General features: G+C 41.7%; 2 protein-coding genes across 5 annotated transcripts in view; one reads left to right on the top strand and one right to left on the bottom strand.

Annotated features, from left to right (window-relative positions):
- Positions 1-19,905, bottom strand: part of LOC115103925 (spastin-like) — a 34,101-nt gene extending 14,196 nt beyond the window's left edge. Inside the window, exons 1-12 of one of the 3 annotated variants that reach the window (XM_029624988.2) lie at positions 19,434-19,903; positions 10,212-10,295; positions 9,772-9,855; positions 6,268-6,351; positions 5,497-5,687; positions 5,003-5,133; positions 4,631-4,724; positions 2,637-2,711; positions 1,904-1,975; positions 1,612-1,687; positions 1,255-1,346; positions 800-879 (exon numbers count right to left, since the gene is read on the bottom strand). In XM_029624988.2, coding sequence (XP_029480848.1) covers positions 800-879; positions 1,255-1,346; positions 1,612-1,687; positions 1,904-1,975; positions 2,637-2,711; positions 4,631-4,724; positions 5,003-5,133; positions 5,497-5,687; positions 6,268-6,351; positions 9,772-9,855; positions 10,212-10,295; positions 19,434-19,791 — 1,421 coding nt within the window. In that variant the 5' untranslated portion in view covers positions 19,792-19,903. Of the gene's footprint in view, positions 1-799; positions 880-1,254; positions 1,347-1,611; positions 1,688-1,903; positions 1,976-2,636; positions 2,712-4,630; positions 4,725-5,002; positions 5,134-5,496; positions 5,688-6,267; positions 6,352-9,771; positions 9,856-10,211; positions 10,296-19,433 lie in introns of all 3 variants that reach the window. The other 2 variants (XM_029624990.2, XM_029624989.2) reach the window with 2 other exon arrangements.
- Positions 19,854-22,470, top strand: LOC115103926 (protein dpy-30 homolog). 2 transcript variants are annotated; one of them, XM_029624992.2, is made up of 5 exons: positions 19,854-19,942; positions 21,411-21,451; positions 21,544-21,591; positions 21,917-22,059; positions 22,258-22,470. In XM_029624992.2, the coding sequence occupies exons 2-5, from the start codon at positions 21,434-21,436 to the stop codon at positions 22,328-22,330; spliced, it is 282 nt and encodes a 93-aa protein (XP_029480852.1). In that variant the 5' UTR covers positions 19,854-19,942; positions 21,411-21,433; the 3' UTR covers positions 22,331-22,470. The 2 variants fall into 2 exon arrangements, with proteins under 2 accessions (XP_029480852.1, XP_029480851.1); XM_029624991.1 differs by lacking the exon at positions 19,854-19,942 and adding an exon at positions 19,959-20,060.
- Positions 22,471-23,601: the final 1,131 nt, after the last annotated feature.

Consider the following 23,601-nt stretch of genomic DNA (forward strand, 5'->3'; position numbering starts at 1 on the left):
GTTACTGGCGATGCACAACCACATAAAACAATTATATTATTCTAACTCTCAACAGTAAGTTGAGACACAGACTGAGTTTCAAAATATATATTATTTATAGAAAATAAATATTGGTCCAATGGCCTACATTGCTGTATTAGACATACGAAGACAACCAGAGCAACACATAGCAGGGAGTTCGAATAAGATCATGTTCTATAAAGAGTTTTTTATTTAACTAGGCAAGTCAGTTAAGAACGCCCGGGTTTGGCCTAACCCAGGCGACGTGCCGCCCTTTGACTCCCAATCACAGCCGGATGCGTTTCAGCGTGGATACAAACTAGGGACTGTAGTGACGCCTCTTGCACTCTTGCAGTGCCTTAGACTGCTGCGCCACTTGGGAGCCCCATAGATAGATGACTAATAAAAAATACAGTCATTTTCAGCTAAGGGATCCTACTTGAAAAAAAAAACAGAGAAGCAATTTCCAGTTTTGCTCATCACAAAACAATCATTAGCCATGAAATCACAAAATTACACTAAAAAAACTGTTTCTGACATCACTAAATACTTCATAATAACAAACCAAATGTTACATGTGGCGGAGTTGCCCTTTGACAGTGCTACCTTGTGGCAGAGAGACCTAACTGAAAAGTGAACCTGGGTTGTGTTCAGTAGGCACACAAAAACGGGTAGGGCGGTACTACATGAACAATTTGCATGTTTTCCATTGCAATACCCTGTGTCCTATTGAAAACAACCGTGGCATACAAAAAAAAAACTGGGCATCCCCTGCCCCAGCCACACTGGCCAACAGTACCTAAGAACAGCTTCGTCCAGCTCCTGAGGTCTGTTGGTGGCTCCCATCACCAACACCCGCTCATCCCCACCAGACTGCACCTGAACACACATACAAATAAATACTATTGGCAGAAACAGTTAGACAATGTATCTCTTTGACAGATTTAATGTGGAAGATGCAAAATCTTTCTGCAGGATATGGACAAAAAAATCCAATCAAAGTGTATTGGTCGCGTACACAGTTTAGCAGATGTTATAGCAGGTGTAGCGAAATTCTTGTGTGACTAGCTCCTAAACAGACATGGCTGGTTGCAGGATGTGGCCAACACACAGAATCCCTCCAGGGACAAACATTGCATACACGTGTGCATACGCTCATGAACTCATAAAACAAAACAAATAAACAGGTCACAAAATTAACACTGGAACACACATGCATGCATACGCAGAAACACACACAGGGAGAGACCTTACCCCATCAAATTCAATCAAGAACTCAGTCTTGAGTCGTCTGCTGGCATCATGCTCTCCCTCTCTCCTCTCACAGAGTAGACTGTCAATCTCATCTGTGTGGGGTAAGTAACTGTAGTCATAATCTGAATGGAAGGGTCCCATTATCCTAGTATTCTATGCATAGTCGTACACTCCACTTCCATCAGTTATTAAATAGAAAAGTCTTGCCAACATGCTACAATGCAACTTTCTTGCATACAATATCTGTGCTTATTATTAGATTGCAGGTAATGAAACATAATTATCGTTATGCGCTTTCTTGACCAGTTCATTGCAGTTACGCATTCATCTTGGTTTATCTAACAAAGTCAAAGTTACCTATGAAGATGATCGAGGGTTGCAGTTCTCTGGCGACGGCAAACAGAGCTCGCACCAGCTTCTCTCCCTCCCCCACCTACAGGGAAAGACCAAAAGAATAGTGAGTTTACTCTTTTTCTACAAGGGTCTACTTGAAATGACTGATATATGGTTGTTTTTCTGCTAAACTCAGCTGAATGCACCGACTAAGTTGCACTGGATAAGAGCATCTGCTAGATAACTAACATGCAAAGAAATGTCAAATGTAACAAATGAAAGTGTAAAGAGATCTCTACGCTAATAATGTACTCACATATTTCGAGGTCAAGCTGGCTGCACTTATGTTGAAGAATGTGGCGTTGGACTCCATGGCCACTGCTTTAGCCTATCCGTAAAAGAAAGAGAAAAAATGTCAAATGCAGAACATTATACTTATTTTGAGATATTTTCAACGATATGCTCTATAATCCTTAAATCCAATATTTTTCTGTTCGCTTTGTTTTAAATTTGATAACATATCCAAATTCCTGCTCTATAGAATCACCATTTGTTTTAATGCAGGTCAGACACATTTTGTGAGATTGAGTACATACTAGAGTACATGAATGATGGCTAAACTACATTCATAATGGCTAATGCAATGTTGTATGACAAAAAAAACACAAAATATACATTTCCACAGATTTAGCCTATCCTTACATCATTCTGTGCCATCGGTCATAGTACTCTACTGTCAAAGTACTACCATATAAAATGTACTTACAAACTTAGACCTAAACCAACTCTACTCTTGGACAAAGCATCTTGTAGTTAGAGGATGTCTCAACCAGCTACTCCAGTGAAAGGACTATATCCACTGTTTATATTAATTATTAGTCTTGTATTATAACGATTTTACAAATGCATCGTTTTGTGCATTTTCTATGACAGTTGTTATGTTATATCATGATCACTTGTGATCTTTGTGAGCCTAACCAAGACTCACTCTCCTAATCATTTCTCATTCGGTCTCTTGCCAATACCACATGGCACTGCACCACACTCACCAGCATCGTCTTTCCGTTGCCAGGAGGACCGAAGAGCAGAAGGCCTCGTGCTGGAGCCCTCAAGCCTGTAAACAACTGGAAAAAAAACATCTACTCAGCACTTTTTCATAGTCCTGAAGTTCAAAATTACAGAGCAATACATAGTAATTTATTGATTCTGATAGGCTGATTTAACATTTACTGTATACATACAGTATGAAGTGGGTAAAACAGTACATAAACATGACTAAAGTTACCAGTGTTCAATGACTATGTACATAGGGCAGCAGTCTTGAGTACCTGGTGGTAGCCAGCTAGAACAGTGACTAAGTTTCAGGGCAGGGTACTGGGCGGAGGCCAGCTAGTGGTGACTGTTTAACAGTCTGATGGCCTGGAGATAAAAGCTGTTTTTCAGTCTCTCGGCCCCAGCTTTGATACACCTGTAATGTCTCCGCTTTCTAGATGGTAACGGGTGAACAAGCCGTGGCTCGGGTGGCTGAGTTCCTTGATTTTCTTGGCCTTTCTGTGACACCAGGTGCCGTAGATGTCTTGGAGGGCAGGCAGTGTGCTACCGGGTGATGTGTTGGGCTCATCGCACTGCCATGGATGGCACAATTGCCGTACCAGGCTGTGATACAGCCTGACAGGATGCTCTCAATGGTCCATCTGTCGAAGTTTATGAGGATCCTAGGGGCCAAGGCAAATTTCTTCAGCCTCCTGAGGTTGAAGAGGCGCTGTCGTGCTTTCCGCACCACACTGTCTGTGTGAAGGGACCATTTCAGGTTGTCAGTGATGTGCATGCCGAGGAACTTGAAGCTTTTGACCTTCTCCACTGCGACCCCATACAAATAATCCTGGCACCACTCTACCAGGGCTCATCATTGTTGGTAATCAGGCCTACCACTGTTGTCGTAACATGACTGAACAAGGCGTTAATGGCCCACAAATAGTTTTAGAATGGCTTGTGTTTTAGAATGTAAAATGCAGCCCACCAATGGAGATGCATCCAGCTGCAGCGCCAATGTGCAACAGAAGGGAGAAAAACATAGCGCCGGTAATATGGTCACAACTATCGAACGGTTTGGGCTAGACACTGTCTTTGTAGTAATGGTGCAACCGAAGCGCTGGCTTTGGCACACGGAAACAAAGTGGTACAACAAAGCCTAATCATTACAACAATTGTTAGCGGGCATATTATTTTTTTGTGCACTGGTGCTACAAAATAAAAATTCCCTCCTATAAAGCTTGAACACATTTGCTCGTATCCACGGTTCCCCCTTATTCATTATGATTGAAAAGTCAAAACCGATCCTAGATTAGCACTCATACTCTGAGACACCTTTGTAGGCCATCTGTAACGGCGTTCTTCGTTTGTTGAAAGAGAGGACCGAAATGCAGCGTGGTGGTTACTCATGTTTCATTAATGAAGAAAAACGGAACGATACATGAAATAACTATTAAATACGAAAACAACAAACGGAACGTGAAACCTAATACAGCCTATCTGGGGAACACTACACAAAGACAGGAACAATCACCCACGAAATACAAAGTGAAACTCAGGCTACCTAAATACGGTTCCCCATCAGAGACAACAAGAATCACCTGACTCTGATTGAGAACCGCCTCAGGCAGCCAAGCCTATACTAGACACACCCCTAATCAACCACAATCCCAATGCCTACAAAAAACCCAATACGACAATACAATAAACCCATGTCACACCATGGCCTGAACAAATAATTAAAGAAAACACAAAATACTAAGACCAAGGCGTGACACCATCATTGTAAATAAGAATTTGATCTTAACTGACTTGCCTAGTTAAATCAACAGAACAAAAAAATACAGACCATTATGTTAGGACTGCCCACACTAACAGTTGCTGCTCAACATTTTTACTGACGATGTTACTGAGAGGTGATACTTTGTAAGAGGCTGCCCATAACAGCCTGTGAAAAGACTACCATATACACTCCATTGTCCAGTGAATTGCTGTTCCTCTTCAATCTCACCTCTGGCCTCAGTGCAGGCAGGATGACTATTTCCTGTAGGGCCTGCTTAGCCAGCTCCTGGCCAGCAATGTCCTCAAACCTCACTGATGAGCCACTGGAACACACACACAAGACTGGTCTGAGTGCTCTTTCCCATACAGAAATAAAGACATACTCAACTCTGCCTGGGTTGTATAAATTAAGCAGCAAAGACAGACTGAAACAGGCAGGCAGAACTTTTCAGTGTCAAAACATTATAAAAAGTGTGCCCTATTGAACATGACCCAGGTCAAGCAGTCAACATCTATTGTGTTCCAAACTGAGACACCTTGCAAAAGCACATGCTTTAAGTCCAGTGAATAATACATAACACTCCAAATCATTGCCTTTCACCTGTCTATGATCTCGCTGAGGATGAGGTTGGCAAGCTTGCTGTCCACATTCTTCAAGTTCTTCATGTCCCTGTTCTTCAGTGGGGACATAGATGTGGGAGTGGTGGTGGTGGGTTTACAGCCCACTTTACCCTATAACAAAATAACCATGAATTCAGATTTGGTTACGATTTTAAACAAGCTAATCTCTTGTGATGATGATTGGAAATTCTCCTATTTTATTAAGTGTGTTAATTTTGTCTTCCTTTCATTAAAAATTGATATAGACTGGACATGTTCTTTTAGTATTCGTTTTTTTATTCCAGCTATTTTATAGTCCATGGCTGTAGTGCTAGTCTAGGATCAGTTATTCCGTTCAGAGCATAATTAATCAAATTTACATTGACAGGGAGGAACTGATCCCAGATCAGCATTCCTACTCTGAGACACTATCAATATGGGCCCTGGACTCTTGGCTAGATGTGGAGTTAGTTGAGGAAAGAATCTGTGTCTCACCTTGTTGCTGTTGGACTGGGGGGCCGGTCTGTGCTGTGTGAGACTGCTGGAGGGCCCACTGAAGCTGGGGGAGTGCTGGTGGCCCCCGTGGCCTGCCGCCAAGGTTTTTTTTGCCGTATGCTTTGGTCGTGGGAGGGAGTGACTGGAGTGAGTAGTCAGGTAGTCCCTCTTTTTGGGTACAGCTCCACTTACTGCCAAGAGCAAGGAGACTGTTAGAACAATCAAGATTAATGATCAATGATTTTATCAGTATGGTCGTTTTAGGACATTTAAATTAAGCTGTGTGTGAGCTAATGTCCCTTCAGTAGAGGCATAATGATTCTCCAGGCCTGATTTAGTCTTAGACTGTGTGAATCTGAACAGGTCCAACAGACTTCAAACGTCAAGTCCATGTAGTCACTGGACAAAGCTGGATAAACACCCACCAGTGTTTCTATGAAAGAGAAATATGACTGTAGTTTGAGGTAGCCATCAGTGTCAGTGTGAAGAACATATTGATAAATACACAAACAAAGCAGCAGAAAGAGTAAAACAAATAAAATCGGTAACACTTAACTTGGAGGAAGCTTACTGTACATTGGCATTCAAAGATGAAATAGGAACAAACAGGAAAAGTAGGTTTGGAGGTAGATCAATTTCAATTATGTATGAAGAGAATAAAGCCAGAAAAACTGGAATTCCTGAATAATGAGGAACAATGACACCCCTGAAAACAACACTTTTATGAAACCAGTCATGACAACTGAAAGCAGATTCCCAGTAAGCACCCACCTGAACGTAGATGCCCGTTATGGTACGACTGGTTTGAGCTCTCTGTATAGATGTCTCTCTGAGCTGGCCCTGAACACAGCTTTGCTATACAACAGGAATGACAACAAAAACAAAACGAAATTGGGAAACAGAATAGGAGAAGGGAGGGAAAAGGAGAAGAAAAGGAAATTATATTAAACAAATAAGATAAGGGCCATGATTCTTTAAATGGGAGGGTGCCTAAGTGAAGTTGTCATGCCACATCCAAAAAAAGAGGCCTATGGGGTAGGGCTGAGAGGATTGTCAGTGTCTTAGGCAGCAAAGCCAAACATAGCAGCCATATGGTCTCCTGAGTGGCGCAGCAGTCTAAGTCACTGCATCTCAGTGCAAGAGGCGTCACTACAGTCACTGGTTCAAATCCAGGCTGTATCACATCTGGCCGTGTGATTGAGAGTCCCATAGGGCGGCGCACAATTGGCCCAGCGTCGTCCGGGTTTGGCCGGGGTAGGCCGTCATTGTAAATAAGAAATTTGTTCTTAACTGACTTGCCTAGTTAAATAAAAGGTTAAATAAAAATACATTTATATAAATTCCAAACAGGACGAATCAAAACACCAAGAGTAGGGTCCTGTTCATTAGAGAAATGTTTTAAAACGTTCTGCAAAGCAAAAGGAAAATGATAATTTCTTATTGGACAAGTCTAGGTTTGTTATCTTAGGTTTGGTGCCTGATGAACATGACTCAGGATAATGTTACAGCCAGCTGTGGAATGACGAGAAGCTTCTGAAAGAGCTTTGGGGGACCACTGAGTGGATTTTTACCCTAATTGACTAATTCTGTCATTTAAAGGAGTAAATCCTGTTTTGGGGTGTCCATTACGGGTTTAATAAAAAGGTACTGGAGAATTTAGGGCCTACTCCCTTTTGGTGCATAAAGCACATTGTAGTTTGGAAGTGATGTCAATACAAAAAGTATGTATGCGAATATACACTGAATTGCACCCCCTTTTGCCCTCAGAACAGCCTCAATTTGTCAGGGCATGGACAACAAGGTGTCGAAAGCGTTCCACAAGGATGCTAGCCCGTGTTGACTCCAATGCTTCCCACAGTTGTGTCAAATTGGCTGGATGTCCCTTGGGTGGTGAACCATTCTTGATACACACAAGAATGTTGAGAGTGAAAAACACAGCAATGTTGCAGTTCTTGACACACTCAAACCGGTGCGCCTGGCACCTACTACAATACCCCAATCAAAGGCACTTCAATATTTTGTCTAGCCAATTCACCCTCTGAAAGGCACATGTACACAATCCATGTCTCTCTGAAAAATCCTTCTTTAACCCATTTCCTCCCTTCATCTACACTGACTGAAGTGGATTTAACAGATGACATCAATAAGGGATCATAGCTTTCACCTGGATTCACCTGTCATGGAAATGTTTTGTACACTCAATGTATACAAGGCCTACATGTTGTTTTCCCCCCAAGAGATACAAAGCTATGGAGCGATTTTAGTGCCAGCAGTAATTGTACTGGATTTGGATATTTAATTTCAATTAAATAATTTTGAATTTGTAATCCACAAATGGAATGAATAATTTCATTCAGTTTTAAAATTCAATTTCAATGTAATTGAATATTCAAATTCAATATTTCTACATTCAGTTTCAATGTGGTATATATTGCATTCATTTTCCTATTGTAATTTTGCAAACTATAATTTAAAGTTGATCAAAGTTTCATATATTCAACTTCTCAAATGTATTCAAATTCAGCTCTCTAAATTCAGATTCAAAACCAGAGACAACATCATGGTACTTAGCCAGCCAGGAAAGGTAGAGAGCAGATAGACACAAAATAATCTGAAACAACCAAAACAAACAACAAATGCATTCAACAGGTTTGTAGTCACAAGCTTGCTGTAGTTAGTCATTGTGTGCTATGAATATGGGAGCAAATACTTTTGGTCCCCTTAAATGGGGTGACTATGTACAAAAAGCGATATCATTTCTAAACGGTTCACCCGATATGGATGAAAATTAGAGGTCGACCGATTAAGCTCGGGGGATCCAATCTTGCAACCTTACAGTTAACTAGTCCAACGCAATAACGAGCTGCCTCTCTCTAGTTGCACTCCACAAGGAGACTGCCTGTTACACAAATGCAGTAAGCCAAGTTAAGTTGCTAGCTAGCATTAAACTTATCTTATAAAAAACAATCAATCACAAGTTAATTACACATGTTTGTTGATATTACTAGATATTATCTAGCGTGTCCTGCGTTGCATATAATCTGACTGAGCATACAAGCATATAAGTATCTGACTGAGCGGTGGTGGTAGGCAGAAGCAGGCGCGTAAACATTCATTCAAACATCACTTTTGTGCGTTTTGCCAGCAGCTCTTCGTTGTGCTTCAAGCCTGCGCTGTTTATGACTTCAAGCCTATCAACTCCTGAGATGAGGCTGGTGTAACTGAAGTGAAATGGCTAGCTAAAGTCACTCGCTCTGAGCCTTCTAGTAGTTGTTCCCCTTGCTCTGCATGGGTAACGCTGCTTCGCTGGTGCTACCAGGCAGTTTCAAAGGAAGGCCTTAAAAATTGCCAGACTCCAGCCACCCAAGTCATAGACTGTTCTCTCTGCTACCACACATCAAACGGTACCAGAGTGCTAAATCTGGGACCAAAAGGCTCCCGAAGAGCTTCTACCCCCAAGCCATAAGACTGCTAAATAGTTCACCAAATAGCTACCAGGACTATCTGGATTGACCCTTTTTGCACTAACTCTTCTTGACTCTATGCACACACAATGGACTCTAACCACAAAATCACACATACAGTACTGCCACTGACACGCCAAGACACACGTACACACAGGCACATATTCGCCACAAACATCACATATGCTGCTGCTACAGTCTTATTTATCCTGTTGCCTAGTAACTTTACCCATACCTATATGTACATACAGTATCTACCTCAATTTCCTTGTACCCCTGCACATCCACTTGGTACTGGTACCCCATGTACATAGCCGAGCTATCATTGTTCATTGTCTATTTATTCCTCCTTTAACTTTTATTTTCTTCCTATTATTCTTCAATTCATTGTTGGGAAGGGCCCGTAAGTAAGCATTTCACTGTTAGTCTACACCTGTTTACGAAGCATGTGACAATTCAAATTTGATTTGATTCAAATATTGAATTTGTATATTAAAACTGAATGCAATATTCATTCAATTCAGTTTCAAATCTGGAAATTCAAGATCAATGATTTAATTTGTGCATTACAAATTCAAAAGTATTTCATTCAAATTCAATATCCTTCAACAAATGCAAAATTACGGAATTCAAAATACAATTTCTGTTGGCACTGAAATCGGTCCATACAAAGCTAACAGTCTCTAAGCTAGCATGACGAAAAACAACAAATGTCACACAATCAACATGCATGTAGCCATTCAGAAGGTGCCATATCAATGTGGACACGGAAGGCAAGACCTTCAAATGTGTCCAAATGCTCGATTCTTACCTAAAAGCTCCAGGCGATCCTTTGCCATAATCAGATTGGTGATCATCTTGGCCTGTAGACGTTTATCACGTTCATATTTCTCGCCTGGAAGAGAAGAGAGATTCAAAACAAATCTATTAGTAAAATAGCTGTATTCTTCCTTGTTTTCCACTACTGATTTTTAGTTTGTTGCTATAGCAGAGGTCTCCAACTCCGCTCCTATAGTTACTGGATATGTAGGTTTTTGTTCCAGCCCAGCAGCCACACACTAGGTGCTTACAATAATCAGCTGAGCATGGTCTTCAATCAGGACCGCGACTAGCTGAACCATGTGTGTTAATGCTAGGTTGAAACAAAACCCTGCATATCACTAGCTCTCCAGGAACAGAGTTGTTCAGGAAATCTGCACTATAGGTCCTAGGGAATACAAAATACAGCAAAAGTGTGCACAGTCAACTCACCGTTTTCAGCTACCTTGATCGCGATGCCCCTCTCGAGCTCTGCGATTCCGCGTTTGTACCACTGGACTGCCTGTTCCTTGTGCACTAGTAACACACAAACCACAAGTCGGGACAGTCAGACGGGCACAGAAAAAAAGCATTTTGAGGTACAACATACAAAGAAATTGCTCACAGTCAAATAAGATCCAACAAAAGTCAATGTAAAAGGATGAGATATTTAGTACTTTTGCAGTAGGCTAAGCATCCTTTAGTGTACAATGCACATTTGCCATGCATTAGGCTACATATTTGACATGCTTTATGTGTTGCATAAAGGTATAGCATCTCAAGAGGCATTGGAAGAGTAGTAAAAAAATTAAAATGTGCATGACAGTCAATCATGACCTCAAACAAGGGTACAGAGACTCATGGATCAATCAGTGCATAAACCATAATGAAGTGAACTATAATGAATCATTTCACATGACTGACCCGGTCTCTTAAACCCCTCTGGCCTGGAGCAGTGTTAAGTCATCGGACTGATTTTCATAGCTGTGGGAATATACAGCATATCCACTCCTTATGAGTGATCGAGTATTATTGAGACAGGGGCTCCCTAATCCCCAAGGCAGGCAGACAGACCCTACAATTCTACTGGGTTCAGCCGAGTTGCTTTCATTAGGCACTAAACTGAAAAACTGCCTGAAACGGGGAGGAATTGTCAATTTTAGTTTTCCGATTGCAATTTTTAAAAAAAAAAAAATTATTACGTTGCATGCCCTGATCTATGTATTGCTTCCATTAGGACCTTAGCTATATGAGAAATGACATTGTATCCTCTCTAGCCACTTAAGGACAATGATAGCTGCCACTCCGGCCCTCCCCATTTCAATATATAAATAAATAAAGTGGATTTGACTTACACTTCAAACCACCACTCATCTCTACCGGTTTAGGTTACTTAGGGGCATGATATAGGCCAGAGCCTTTAATTGCAAATAAATAGAGGGATGTGATATACAGTGGGGCAAAAAAGTATTTAGTCAGCCACCAATTGTGCAAGTTCTCCCACTTAAAAAGATGAGAGAGGCCTGTAATTTTCATCATAGGTACACTTCAACTATGACAGACCAAATGAGAAGAAAAAAAAATCCAGAAAATCACATAGTAGGATTTTTAATGAATTTATTTGCAAATTATGGTGGAAAATAAGTATTTGGTCACCTACAAACAAGCAAGATTTCTGGCTCTCACAGACCTGTAACTTCTTCTTTAAGAGGCTCCTCTGTCCTCCACTCGTTACCTGTATTAATGGCACCTGTTTGAACTTGTTATCAGTATAAAAGACACCTGTCCACAACCTCAAACAGTCACACTCCAAACTCCACTATGGCCAAGACCAAAGAGCTGTAACACACTACGCCACCAGGGACTCAAATCCTGCAGTGCCAGACGTGTCCCCCTGCTTAAGCCAGTACATGTCCAGGCCCGTCTGAAGTTTGCTAGAGAGCATTTGGATGATCCAGAAGAAGATTGGGAGAATGTCATATGGTCAGATGAAACCAAAATATAACTTTTTGGTAAAAACTCAACTCGTCGTGTTTGGAAGACAAAGAATGCTGAGTTGCAGCCAAAGAACAACATACCTACTGTGAAGCATGGGGGTGGAAACATCATGATTTGGGGCTGTTTTTCTGCAAAGGGACCAGGACGACTGATCCGTGTAAAGGAAAGAATGAATGGGGCCATGTATCGTGAGATTTTGAGTGAAAACCTCCTTCCATCAGCAAGGGCATTGAAGATGAAACGTGGCTGGGTCTTTCAGCATGACAATGATCCCAAACACACCGCCAGCGCAACGAAGGAGTGGCTTCGTAAGAAGCATTTCAAGGTTCTGGAGTGGCCTAGCCAGTCTCCATATCTCAAACCCATAGAAAATCTTTGGAGGGAGTTGAAAGTCCGTGTTGCCCAGCAACAGCCCCAAAACATCACTGCTCTAGAGGAGATCTGCATGGAGGAATGGGCCAAAATACCAGCAACAGTGTGTGAAAACCTTGTGAAGACTTACAGAAAACGTTTGACCTCTGTCATTGCCAACAAAGGGTATATAACAAAGTATTGAGATAAACTTTTGTTGTTGACCAAATACTTATTTTCCACCATAATTTGCAAATAAATTCATTAAAAATCATACAATGTGATTTTCTGGATTTTTTTCTTCTCATTTTGTCTGTCATAGATTACGTGTACCTATGATGAAAATTACAGGCCTCTCATCTTTTTAAGTGGGAGAACTTGCACATTTGGTGGCTGACTAAATACTTTTTTTGCCCCAATGTAGGCTTGACTTATTCAATGAAGGCTAAGCCTATATCAATGAATTCCAGATCTAATTCCATTTATAAGCTAATGTCCAACCATGATAAAAACAAAGTAGGACATTTAGATAGACCAAAACAGGGACTGGGAATGCCCCATCTTTCAGTGAGACTAACCTAGATTTCGATAATCCAGTCGTTTTTTCAAAAGATGTGGGCCAACAGTGTTGCATACTGGGGGATTCCTGTTCAAAGTGATGGCATTCTCCACACTCCCAGAGGTAGAGCAAAGCGTTCAAAAAAGTCCAAGTCCCTCAACCAGGCCCTTTGTTCCGTGATGCCAAAACCATTTTCTCTCCCCATCCCATCACAATGGTGCTACACAGGGAAACGGGATGTCTAATATGGGAGGGCCTGGTTGAAAAAGAGCACAAGGCTTTCTACACTACAGTACAGGCCTACTCCAAAAAACAGTGGTAGAAATATACTCTGCATAATGGCGCCGGAGGTGATGGCTGCGGTTTTACGATCTCCTAACCTATTGTGTGTTTTACAATTATTTTGTACATAATGTTTCTGCCACTGTGTGTTATTACTCACCCCGTACTGGAGGAATACTTTTTCTTCAATGAGTCAGACAGGAAGGATTTACTTCAGAAGCCCGACAAGGCCCTCATCATTCGCAGGACAAAGAGACAGAGCTATAGGGGACGTAGATCTGGGTGCCTTTTAAGGATCTGACGCCGAGCGGGTAATCTCCCTTTTCCATCGGTCCTATTAGCCAGCATACAATCAATGGTAAATAAAATAGACAAACTACAATCACGTACAGTTGAAGTTGTAAGTTTACATACACTTAGATTGGAGTCATTAAAACTCGTTTTTCAACCACTCCACAAATTTCTTGTAAGTCGGCTAGAACAACTACTTTGTGCAAGACAAGTAATTTTTCCAACACCTGTTTACAGACAGATTATTTCACATATAATTCACTGTATCACAATTCCAGTTGGTCAGAAGTTTACATACACTAAGTTGACTGTGCCTTTAAACAGCTTGGAAAATTCCCGAAAATGATGTCATGGCTTTAGAAGCTTCTGATGGGCTAATTGACATAATTTGGAGGTGTACCTGTGGATGTATTTCAAGGCCTACCTTCAAACTCAGTGCCTCTTTGCTTGACATTGTGGGAAAATCAAAAGAAATCAGCAAAGACCTCAAAGAAATTGTAGACCTCATCCTTGGGAGCAATTTCCAAATGCCTGAAGGCACCACGTTAATCGGTATAAACAATAGTAGGCAAGTATAAACACCATGGGACCATGCAGCCGTCATACCGCTCAGAAAAGAGACGCGTTCTGACTCCTTGAGATGAACATACTTTGTTGGGAAAAGCGCAAATCAATCCCAGAACAACAGCAAAGGACCTTGTGAAGAAGCTGGAGGAAACAGGTACAAAAGTATCTATGTCCACAGAAAACAAGTCCTATATCGACATAACCTGAAAGGCCGCACAGCAAGGAAGAAGCCACTGCTCCAAAACCACCATAAAAAATCCAGACTAAGGTTTGCAACTGCACATGGGGACAAATATTGTACTTTTTGGAGAAATGTCCTCTGGTCTGCTGAAACAAAAATAGAACTGTTTGGCCATAATGACCATCGTTATGTTTGGAGGAAAACGGGGGAGGCTTGCAAGCCGAAGAACAGCATCCCAATTGTGAATCACGGAGTCGGCAGCATCATGTTGTGGAGGTGCTTTGCTGCAGGAGGGACTGGTGTACTTCACAAAATAGATGGCATCATGAGGAAAGAAAATTACGTGGATATATTGAAGCAACATCTCAAGAAATCAGTCAGGAAGTTAAAGCTTGGTCGCAAATGTGTCTTCGAACTGGACAATGACCCCAAGCATACTTCCAAAGTTGTGTCAAAATGGCTTAAGGACAACAAAGTTAAGGTATTAGAGTGGCCATCACAAAACCCTGAGCTCAATCCTATAGAACATTTGTGGGCAGAACTGAAAAAGTGTGTGCGAACAAGGAGGCCTACAAACCTGACTCAGTTACATTTAATCCTTGTAAAAATCCCCTGTCTTAGGTCAGTTAGGATCACCACTTTATTTTAATGTGATGAAAGAAATAAAAGCTGAAAGAAATCACTCTCTACTATTATTCTGGCATTTCACATTCTTAAAATAAAGTGGTTATCCTAACTGAACTAAGACAGGGGATTTTTACAAGGATTAAATGTCAGGAATTGTGAAAAACTGAGTTAATATGTATTTGGCTAAGGTGCATGTATAAACTTCCGACTTCAACTGTATGTGAGAATACTATTCATTGACTACAGCTCAGCGTTCAACACCATTGTGCCCTCAAAGCTCATCACTAAGCTAATGACCCTGGGACTAAATTCCTTCTTCTGCAACTGAAACCTGGACTTCCTGACGGGCCGCCCCCGAAGTGATAAGGGTAGATAACAACACATCCGCCACGCTGATCCTCAACACAGGGGCCCCTCGGCGGTGCATGCTCAGTCCCCTCCTGTACTCCCTGTTCACTCATGACTGCATGGCCAGGCACGACTCCAACACCATCATCAAGTTTGCCGACGACACAACAGTGGTAGGCCTGATCACCGACAACGATGAGACAGCCTATAGGGACAGGCCTACAGACAACCTCATGGTCCAAACACACTAAGACAGTCGTGAAGAGGGCACAGCAAAACCTATTCCCCCTCAGGAGACTGAAAAGATTTGGCATGGGTCCTCAGATCCTCAAAAGTTTCTACAGCTGCACCATCGAGAGCATCCTGTCTGGTTGCCTGGTATGGCAACTGCTCGGCCTCCGACCGCAAGGCACTACAGAGGGTAGTGTGTACGGCCCAGTACATTACTGGGGCCAAGCTTCCTGCCATCGAGGACCTCTATACCAGGCGGTGTCGGAGGAAGGCCCTAAAAATTGTCAGACTCCAGCCACCTGGAGTCAGACTGTTCTCTCTGTTACCGCATGGCAAGCAGTACCGGAGCGCCAAGTCTAAGTCCAAAAGGCTTCTACCCCCCCAAGCCATAAAACTCCTGAACAGCTTATCAAAGGGCTACCCAGAACGCACTTTGACACTGCTGCTATTCTCTGGTTGTTATCTATGGATAGTCACTAACTCTACCTTCATGTACATATTACCTCAATTACTTCGACTAACCGGTGCCTCCGCACATTCACTCTGTACCGGTACCCCTTGTATATAGCCTTGCTGTTGTTATTTTACTGCTGCTTTCAAAAAAAAATGTACTTATCACTTTTTCTTAACTTCTGAAAGTATTTTTGGTTAAGGGCTTGTAAGTAAGCATTTCACTGTAAGGTGAACACGTGTTGTATTCGGCACATGTGACAAATAACCCCTGAATGTCTGAAATTGTTTGGGACTGGTGTGACTGTGTGCACTAGGATAAACCTGAGCAAGTACAGTATAGTGGTAGAGTACAGTAAGCCCCTTGGCACGTCGCTCCTGCCAGTGCAGTAGGTCAATCGAACATTGGCAGAGAAGACGAGGATGCAGATGTGTGGGTTTCCAGGGCTGGATTCCAGTATCTCTGCTTTACTCCAACTACTATGATAAAGCAGATGATCAGATGTCTTAAAATTCTGCCTCAGCAAAGTAAGAGTTTGGCTTATCTATAACCTGACTCTCAAGACTAGAGGTTGACCGATTAATCGGAATGGCCGATTAATTAGGGCCGATTTCAAGTTTTTATACCAATCGGAAATCGGTATTTTTGTACACCTATTTGACCATTTCTTTTGTTACACCTTTATTTAACTAGGCAAGTCAGTTAAGAACACATTCTTATTTTCAATGACGGCCTAGGAATGGTGGGTTAACTGCCTTGTTCAGGGGCGGAACGACACATTTATACCTTGTCAGCTTGGGGATTCAATCTTGCAACCTTAAGGTTAACTAGTCCAACGCTCTAACCACCTGATTACATTGCACTCCACGAGAAGCGTGCCTGTTACGCGAATGCAGTAAGAAGCCAAGGTAAGTTGCTAGCTAGCATTAAACTTATCTTATAAAAAACAATCAATCATAATCACTAGTTAACTACACATGGTTGATGATATTACTAGTTTATCTAGCGTGTCCTGTGTTGCATATAATCGATGCGGTGGCATTTGCGAAGGACTGTCGTTGCTCCAACGTGTACCTAACCATAAACATCAATGCCTTTCTGAAAATCAATACACAAGTATATATTTTTAAACCTGCATATTTAGTTAATATTGCCTGCTAACATGAATTTCTTTTAACTAGGAAAAATGGTGTCACTTCTCTTGCAACAGAGTCAGGGTATATGCAACAGTTTGGGCCGCCTAGCTCATTGTAAACGGTGTGAAGACTGTTTCTTCCTAACAAAGACAGCCAACTTCGCCAAACGGGGGATGATTTAACAAAAGCGTATTCGCAAAAAGCACAATCGTTGCACCAATGTACCTAACCATAAACATCAATGCCTTTCTTAAAATCAATACACAGAAGTATATATTTTTAAACCTGCATATTTAGCTAAAAGTAATTTTACGTAATTATGACATAACATTGAAGGTTGTGTAATGTAACAGGAATATTTAGACTTATGGATGCCACCCGTTAAGATAAAATACGGAACGGTTCCGTATTTCACTGAAAGCATAAACATTTTGTTTTTGAGATGATAGTTTCCGGATTCGACCTATACAGTATTTCTGTGTGTTAATATGTTATAATTAAGTCTATGATTTGATAGAGCAGTCTGACTGAGCGATGGTAGGCACCAGCAGGCTCATAAGCATTCATTCAAACAGCACTTTTGTGCATTTTTGCCAGCAACTCGTCGCTGTGCTTCAAACATTGCACCGTTTATGATTTCAAACCTATCAACTCCCGAGATTAGGCTGGTGTAACCGGTGTGAAATGGCTAGCTAGTTAGCGGGGTGTACGCTAATAGCATTTCAAACATCACTCGCTCTGAGACTTGGAGTAGTTGTTCCCCTTGCTCTGCATGGGTAACGCTGCTTCGAGGGTAGCTGTTGTCTATGTGTTCCTGGTTCGAGCCCAGGTAGGAGCGAGGAGAGGGACGGAAGCTATACTGTTACACTGGCAATACTAAAGTGCCTATAAGAACATCCAATAGTCAAAGGTATATGAAATACAAATCGTATAGAGAGAAATAATCCTATAATTCCTATAATAAACTACCTAAAACTTCTTACCTGGGAATATTGAAGACTCATGTTAGCTTTCTTACATGGCACATATTGCACTTTTACTTTCTTCTCCAACACTTTGTTTTTGCATTATTTAAACCAAATTGAACACGTTTCATTATTTATTTGAGGCTAAATTGATTTTATTGATATATTATATTAAGTTAAAATAAGTGTTCATTCAGTATTGCTGTAATTGCCATTATTACAAATAAATGTTTTTTTTTCTTGTTGTTTTTAAAAAATAAAATCGCCCGATTAATCGCTATCGGCTTTTTTTTGGTCCTCCAATAATCGGTATCTGTGTTGGAAAATCATAATTAGTCGACCTCTACTCAAGACACCACTGTGCAAAATAGCTTGGGGACAAGGTTAGCCTATGACAGACCTAAGAGTCTGGGAGAAACATAATCAATACATTTTGTGTGTTTGCATTGAAAACACAGGTCTAACTAAACTCACCAACATGAGAGAAAGTATAGCCTTTCAAAACATAGCACTGACTGTAGACTATGTGCTCCGGCCCCTGTGTATTGGGGGGGAGTTTCTTAAACACAAGCAAGAGGAACGAAATGGGGTGAGACCTACCTGAATTTGACCAATAGAAACTTTTGTTTTAGTTGCAAAACCTTCCCTTTTCCAACTGTTTGGACTAATGATAACACCCCAGTTACAGTACATTGGAACATTGTAAATAGTCAGGGAGGAACTTGATTAATTCAGTTCGCTCATGCATGATGACACGGCCAACTCGGAGAGGAGAATCTGAGGCATTTTCCTCCCTGCTGACAATACCAATTAATGTCGGCTCACATCATCCAAGCACATGTCTATTGATCCCCTGGGATCACACAGATTGGAGAAAGGCACATGCAGATAGGCAGTAGCTCTGCTGTTATACTGTATAGGCTTGTGTGTGTGGACAGTATATTGGGAATATAAACTGTCCTGGTTTCAAAGGAGGACAAAGCATATATATATATATTTGCTGTTTTTTTGCATATCCATACAGTATTGCCCATCATTGTTACTTTCATTTTGTTAACAAACTATAAAACATTCATTGGCACCTTAATTTATGCAGGCTAGTTATACTAGTTTGTGTCCCCCGCACTCAGCCACTAACATATTGCCCCTGGGCATACCATATGACTGACTGCATTCAGCCAGTCTGAGACCTAGGCTGAGTAGGCAGGCACATTCTCCTAGCCATATTGAACAGTCTGCATAACACTGTCAACTGGCTCAACATTAAGCCATTGTAGTAATAATGTGGTGGTATAATGGACAGGCATGTATCTGCAGTCCAATAAGCTAATATCTCTATGTGATTGCATACTGAAGGTCATTGACAGAACAACTGTTCTCTTTGTCTGCATGATGACATTATAAAAAAGGTGGTGGTTTCAATGGAAAAGTCCGAATAAATAAACTAAATATGATGGGATCAACACTTCAGCACCACACCTTGGGTAAAGAGCCTGTGTTTGAATCAATAGACCTAGTTAAATTGAACCCGTTTTGTTTCAATCTGTATTGACAGTAGTATCTTTGTTTGCATTATCCACACATCGGTGTATGACAGTTGATAACTTGACAACTGCTGTTTAAGCCCAGCTAGCCAACAGTCAGTGCTGCTGCTGCAAATAGCAGTCACACTACACTGAAAAAAATACCTTTGTCATCCTCGTCAATTCTCAGAGCCACTGAGATGTACTCGAATGCTTGTTTGTGGCTGTTTCGAATCTGCTCGCCGCTGTCCTGCTTGCACACCTTGTTCGCATGTTCGTCTGCTGCCCGTTGTTTGGGTCTCGCAACCATAGCGCGAGACATCCGCTCGCACAGCCAGGCGAAGAGTACGCCAAAATTCAAGACTAGGACACGGAGCACTGCAAACAACGCCAGCAGTGGGTAGAAGAAGTAGTACACATTTCGTTTATGTAGTGACACCTGGACGCAGATGTCCCCTCCGTCGGGCGGGGACCCTGCAGGGCCTCGCTTCTTTCTGCTGCCTCTTCCTTCCGGGGAACTCATTCACCCGACGACTTGCTATCGTATCCATTACATTACATAGCCTTTTGCTTGGGTTCAACTTTTGAAGCGTCTATAGTTGCCATTTTTTCTCCGACATGGTGGTCCAAATGTTGATCAAATTGGACGGGGCGGTTACCAAACGAACAAAAGGGTAAGAGAGGAGGGGCACGCGCCCTCTTGTCCTATCATAGAAAGCACGTAACTGCAAACAAGAGTTTACGTAGAGACCACCCACATTGCGTAAATACTAACAACAAACATGGCGGACGGTAAGTGAAATGTTCGTTTATCGGCACTTTTGTGAGTTAAATTATAATTGTAGTCAATTTGAGGGATACATTTAGCTTGAAATATTTCTTATACCCAACAATTGGTTTAATCCAATCTGATCTCTCCGTAACAGTCCTTGGTTCACGGTGGAATGTCGTTGCCAACATGATAACGTTAGCTAGCCAACGAGCTAAAGTAACGTTACTTTACTCGCCTCTAGAATTAATTTAACGTTACTGTAGCTAGCCCGCCTGTAGGGTACCTACTTTGGCTTTTAAGAATAGATGGTAATGCTATGTTACTAGTCATCTACCTGAACTTAGTCTGGAGTAAGTGTGTGTATCTTACGTTATATAGGTAAACGATGACAGAACGACCGTCCTTGCGGTTGTTGACATTTTGATATTGTTTCTGATCTGTCTCCGAATGATTCTGAAGACATTTACGTTAACTGACTGACTGCCCTCTTCGGGTACGTTCGTAAATTCACTCTGGAGTGCCAGTATGCGCTCTCGGTGTTCGTAAATTCGAAGCGTTTCGCAGGGCGTTTAGAGCGCACACTGACTGGACGCTCTGGCCAAGGAGTTTTTAATTTCCCCATTATTTAATCAGGCAGGCCAGTTGACAACAAGTTCTCATTTACAACTGAAACCTGGCCAAGATAAAGCAATTTACAACTGAAACCTGGCCAAGATAAAGCAAAGAGGGTGCGACAAAAACACAATTACACATGGGATAAACAAACGTACAGTCACTAACACAATAGAAAAATATATGTACAGTGTGTGCAAATGTAGTAAGATTGGGGAGGTAAGGCAATAAATAGGCCATAGAGGCGAAATCATTACAATTTAGTATTAACACTGGAGTGATAGATGTGCAGGTGGTGTGCAAGTAGAGATACTGGGGTACAAATGGCAACAACAAAAAAATAACATGGGGATGAGGTAGTTGGGTGTGCTATTTACAGAAGGGCTGTGTATGAGTAAGGTTGATCTGACCTCACAATGGCAGTCAATAACCCAAGCTAACTGGCTAAAGGTAGCTAGCTTGCTAGCTACTTCCAGACATAAATGAGAGAACACCTCACTCTGGCCATTTGACTTGCCCTGGCAGAGCTGGTTAGGCTGTTCTCATGTTATCCAGAGTGTTGGTGACTGCAACTGTGCTACTGGCAACAATTTAATTAAGCTTTTTTGTCTATTTTTACTGACACTGGCCATATTCAACAGGTGTTGAGCGTTCGTAAATTCATCAGTTATTCTGCGCTCTGAAATCGGAGTAGATAGCCAGAGTGAATTGCCTAGAATGTAGTAATGTTAGCTGACATTAATGCATGTTTCTCTCAGATCACACAGACGCAGACCAATCTATGGAGGGGAACACTCCAGTAAGTCTATTACAGATGTAGTTAGGGATTTGAAGTGTTCTCTTCATTTAAAGTCGTGTTTTGTAGTTAGACTAATTTCTGCTCCTTTTTAGATTGCTGAAAACCCCCATTCTGAATATGGACTGACAGAAAACATCCAGGTATGATCATCCAATATGATTATTGTGCCTTTCAGAAAATTATGTCCATGAAAAGGGGTCAATTTCAAAGACTCAAACTATCACACTGCATTGTGGTAACCTTGCTTGTCTACTGAACAAGCACTGTATGCACAGCTCTCTAACATAGCAGGCATTAATGTGTGAAGCCTATGCTTTTTGGTACAAATTGGTTAGGCTACATTGCATGAGATTGCAATTCTGAGTACACTTTTGAGACGCTTACATACATGGATAGTGGCGTGAGTAGCAGTAACTTGTGACATTTCTGTATCTCTGCTTCCTCTTTCACCACCTCATTGTGTAGAGAATAGTGGAAAACGAGAAAGCCAACACAGAGAAGGTCTCCAAACAGAAGGTGGATCTGCAGTCGCTCCCCACCAGGGCATATTTGGATCAGACAGTGGTGCCCATTCTTCTTCAAGGTTTATCTGTGTTGGCCAAGGAAAGGTATGTTGAAAATGTCTGTGCAGGGGCTCAGATTTTTCCCCATTCACATTTCTGTGTGACATGCTTGGAAATGCATTTGTAAAAAAATAAAATGCTTTGAACAGGCAGTACTATGAAAAGGGAAGAGCATTTGAGTAACAATTGTCAAGCTAATATACTTTAAAGATGTGCCTTTCTCCATTTTGTCTTCTCTTTCAGACCTACAAATCCTATTGAATTCTTAGCAGCCTTCCTTCTCAAGAACAAATCACAGTTTGAAAATCGAAATTAAGCCCCAGACGGATGGAAATGTGCACTTTGAGGCCATATGTTTAAAATGAAGAAAATTGTTGTTTCTGTCAATGGTTATGTTTGCTAATGATAGTGTATGTTGTTTTTTTAAACCAAAATAAAGATTGTGCTGCAGGGAAATATGGTACTCTTCTTTTAGGGCAAATGTCAGCAGTAAACTAATATCTACGAAACAGACACACACTAGTGTGCACCTTAAGTTCCCTTGCATCATGGTCCCCTTCAGGGCAAACTATTCTAAATTCAAATGGTCTATTTACCAAAATGCCTACAAGAGGAAACATAGCTTTTTAATTAACAATATCCTCTGTGATGGAACATTGAGAACTAGTCCAGTCCATGTTTACATATTGCCAAATTACACATGTAATATTCCAGTGCCTTGTTTTATTTTACCACTAGTTGAGCTATAGAGCTGGTGAAGAACCCCTTTGATAAAAGGGTCAATCTCAGACACTCCAACCTCCATTCTATTAATCATTAATTTTAGAATCAAATTTATTTATATAGCCCTTCGTACATCAGCTGATATCTCAAAGTACTGTACAGAAACCCAGCCTAAAACCCCAAACAGCAAGCAATGCAGGTTTAGAAGCACGGTGGCTAGGAAAAACTCCCTAGAAAGGCCAAAACCTAGGAAGAAACTTAGAGAGGAACCAGGCTATGTGGGGTGGCCAGTCCTCTTCTGGTTGTGCCGGGTGGAGATTATAACAGAACATGGCCAAGATGTTCAAATGTTCATGAATGACCAGCATGGTCAAATATTAATAATCACAGGCAGAACAGTTGAAACTGGAGCAGCAGCATGGCCAGGTGGACTGGGGACAGCAAGGAGTCATCATGCCAGGTAGTCCTGAGGCATGGTCCTAGGGCTCAGGTCCTCCAAGAGAGAATTAGAGGGAGTATACTTAAATTCACACAGGACACCGGATAGGACAGGAGAAGTACTCCAGATATAACAAACTGACCCTAGCCCCCCGACGCATAAATACTGGAGGCTGAGACAGGAGGGGTCAGGAGACACTGGCCCCATCCAATGACACCCCCGGACAGGGCCAAACAGGAAGGATGTAACCCCACCCACTTTGCCAAAGCACAGCCCCCACACCACTAGAGGGATATCTTCAACCACCAACTTACCATCCTGAGACAAGGCCAAGTATAGCCCACAAAGATCTCCGCCACGGCACAAACCAAAGGGGGGGACAGGAAGTCCACATCAGTGACTCAACCCACTCAAGTGACGCACCC

The sequence above is a fragment of the Oncorhynchus nerka genome, linkage group LG21 (genome assembly GCF_034236695.1).
Source record: "Oncorhynchus nerka isolate Pitt River linkage group LG21, Oner_Uvic_2.0, whole genome shotgun sequence".
In the NCBI taxonomy this organism is placed as follows: Eukaryota; Metazoa; Chordata; class Actinopteri; order Salmoniformes; family Salmonidae; genus Oncorhynchus; species Oncorhynchus nerka.

What these genes read in the sequence shown, in the direction of transcription:
- LOC115103926 (XM_029624991.1), top strand. An exon ending in GACTGACAGAAAACATCCAG is followed by an intron (nt 21,592 to 21,916) that starts GTATGATCATCC and finishes CTCATTGTGTAG; the next exon opens with AGAATAGTGGAAAACGAGAA. An exon ending in TCTGTGTTGGCCAAGGAAAG is followed by an intron (nt 22,060 to 22,257) that starts GTATGTTGAAAA and finishes CTTCTCTTTCAG; the next exon opens with ACCTACAAATCCTATTGAAT.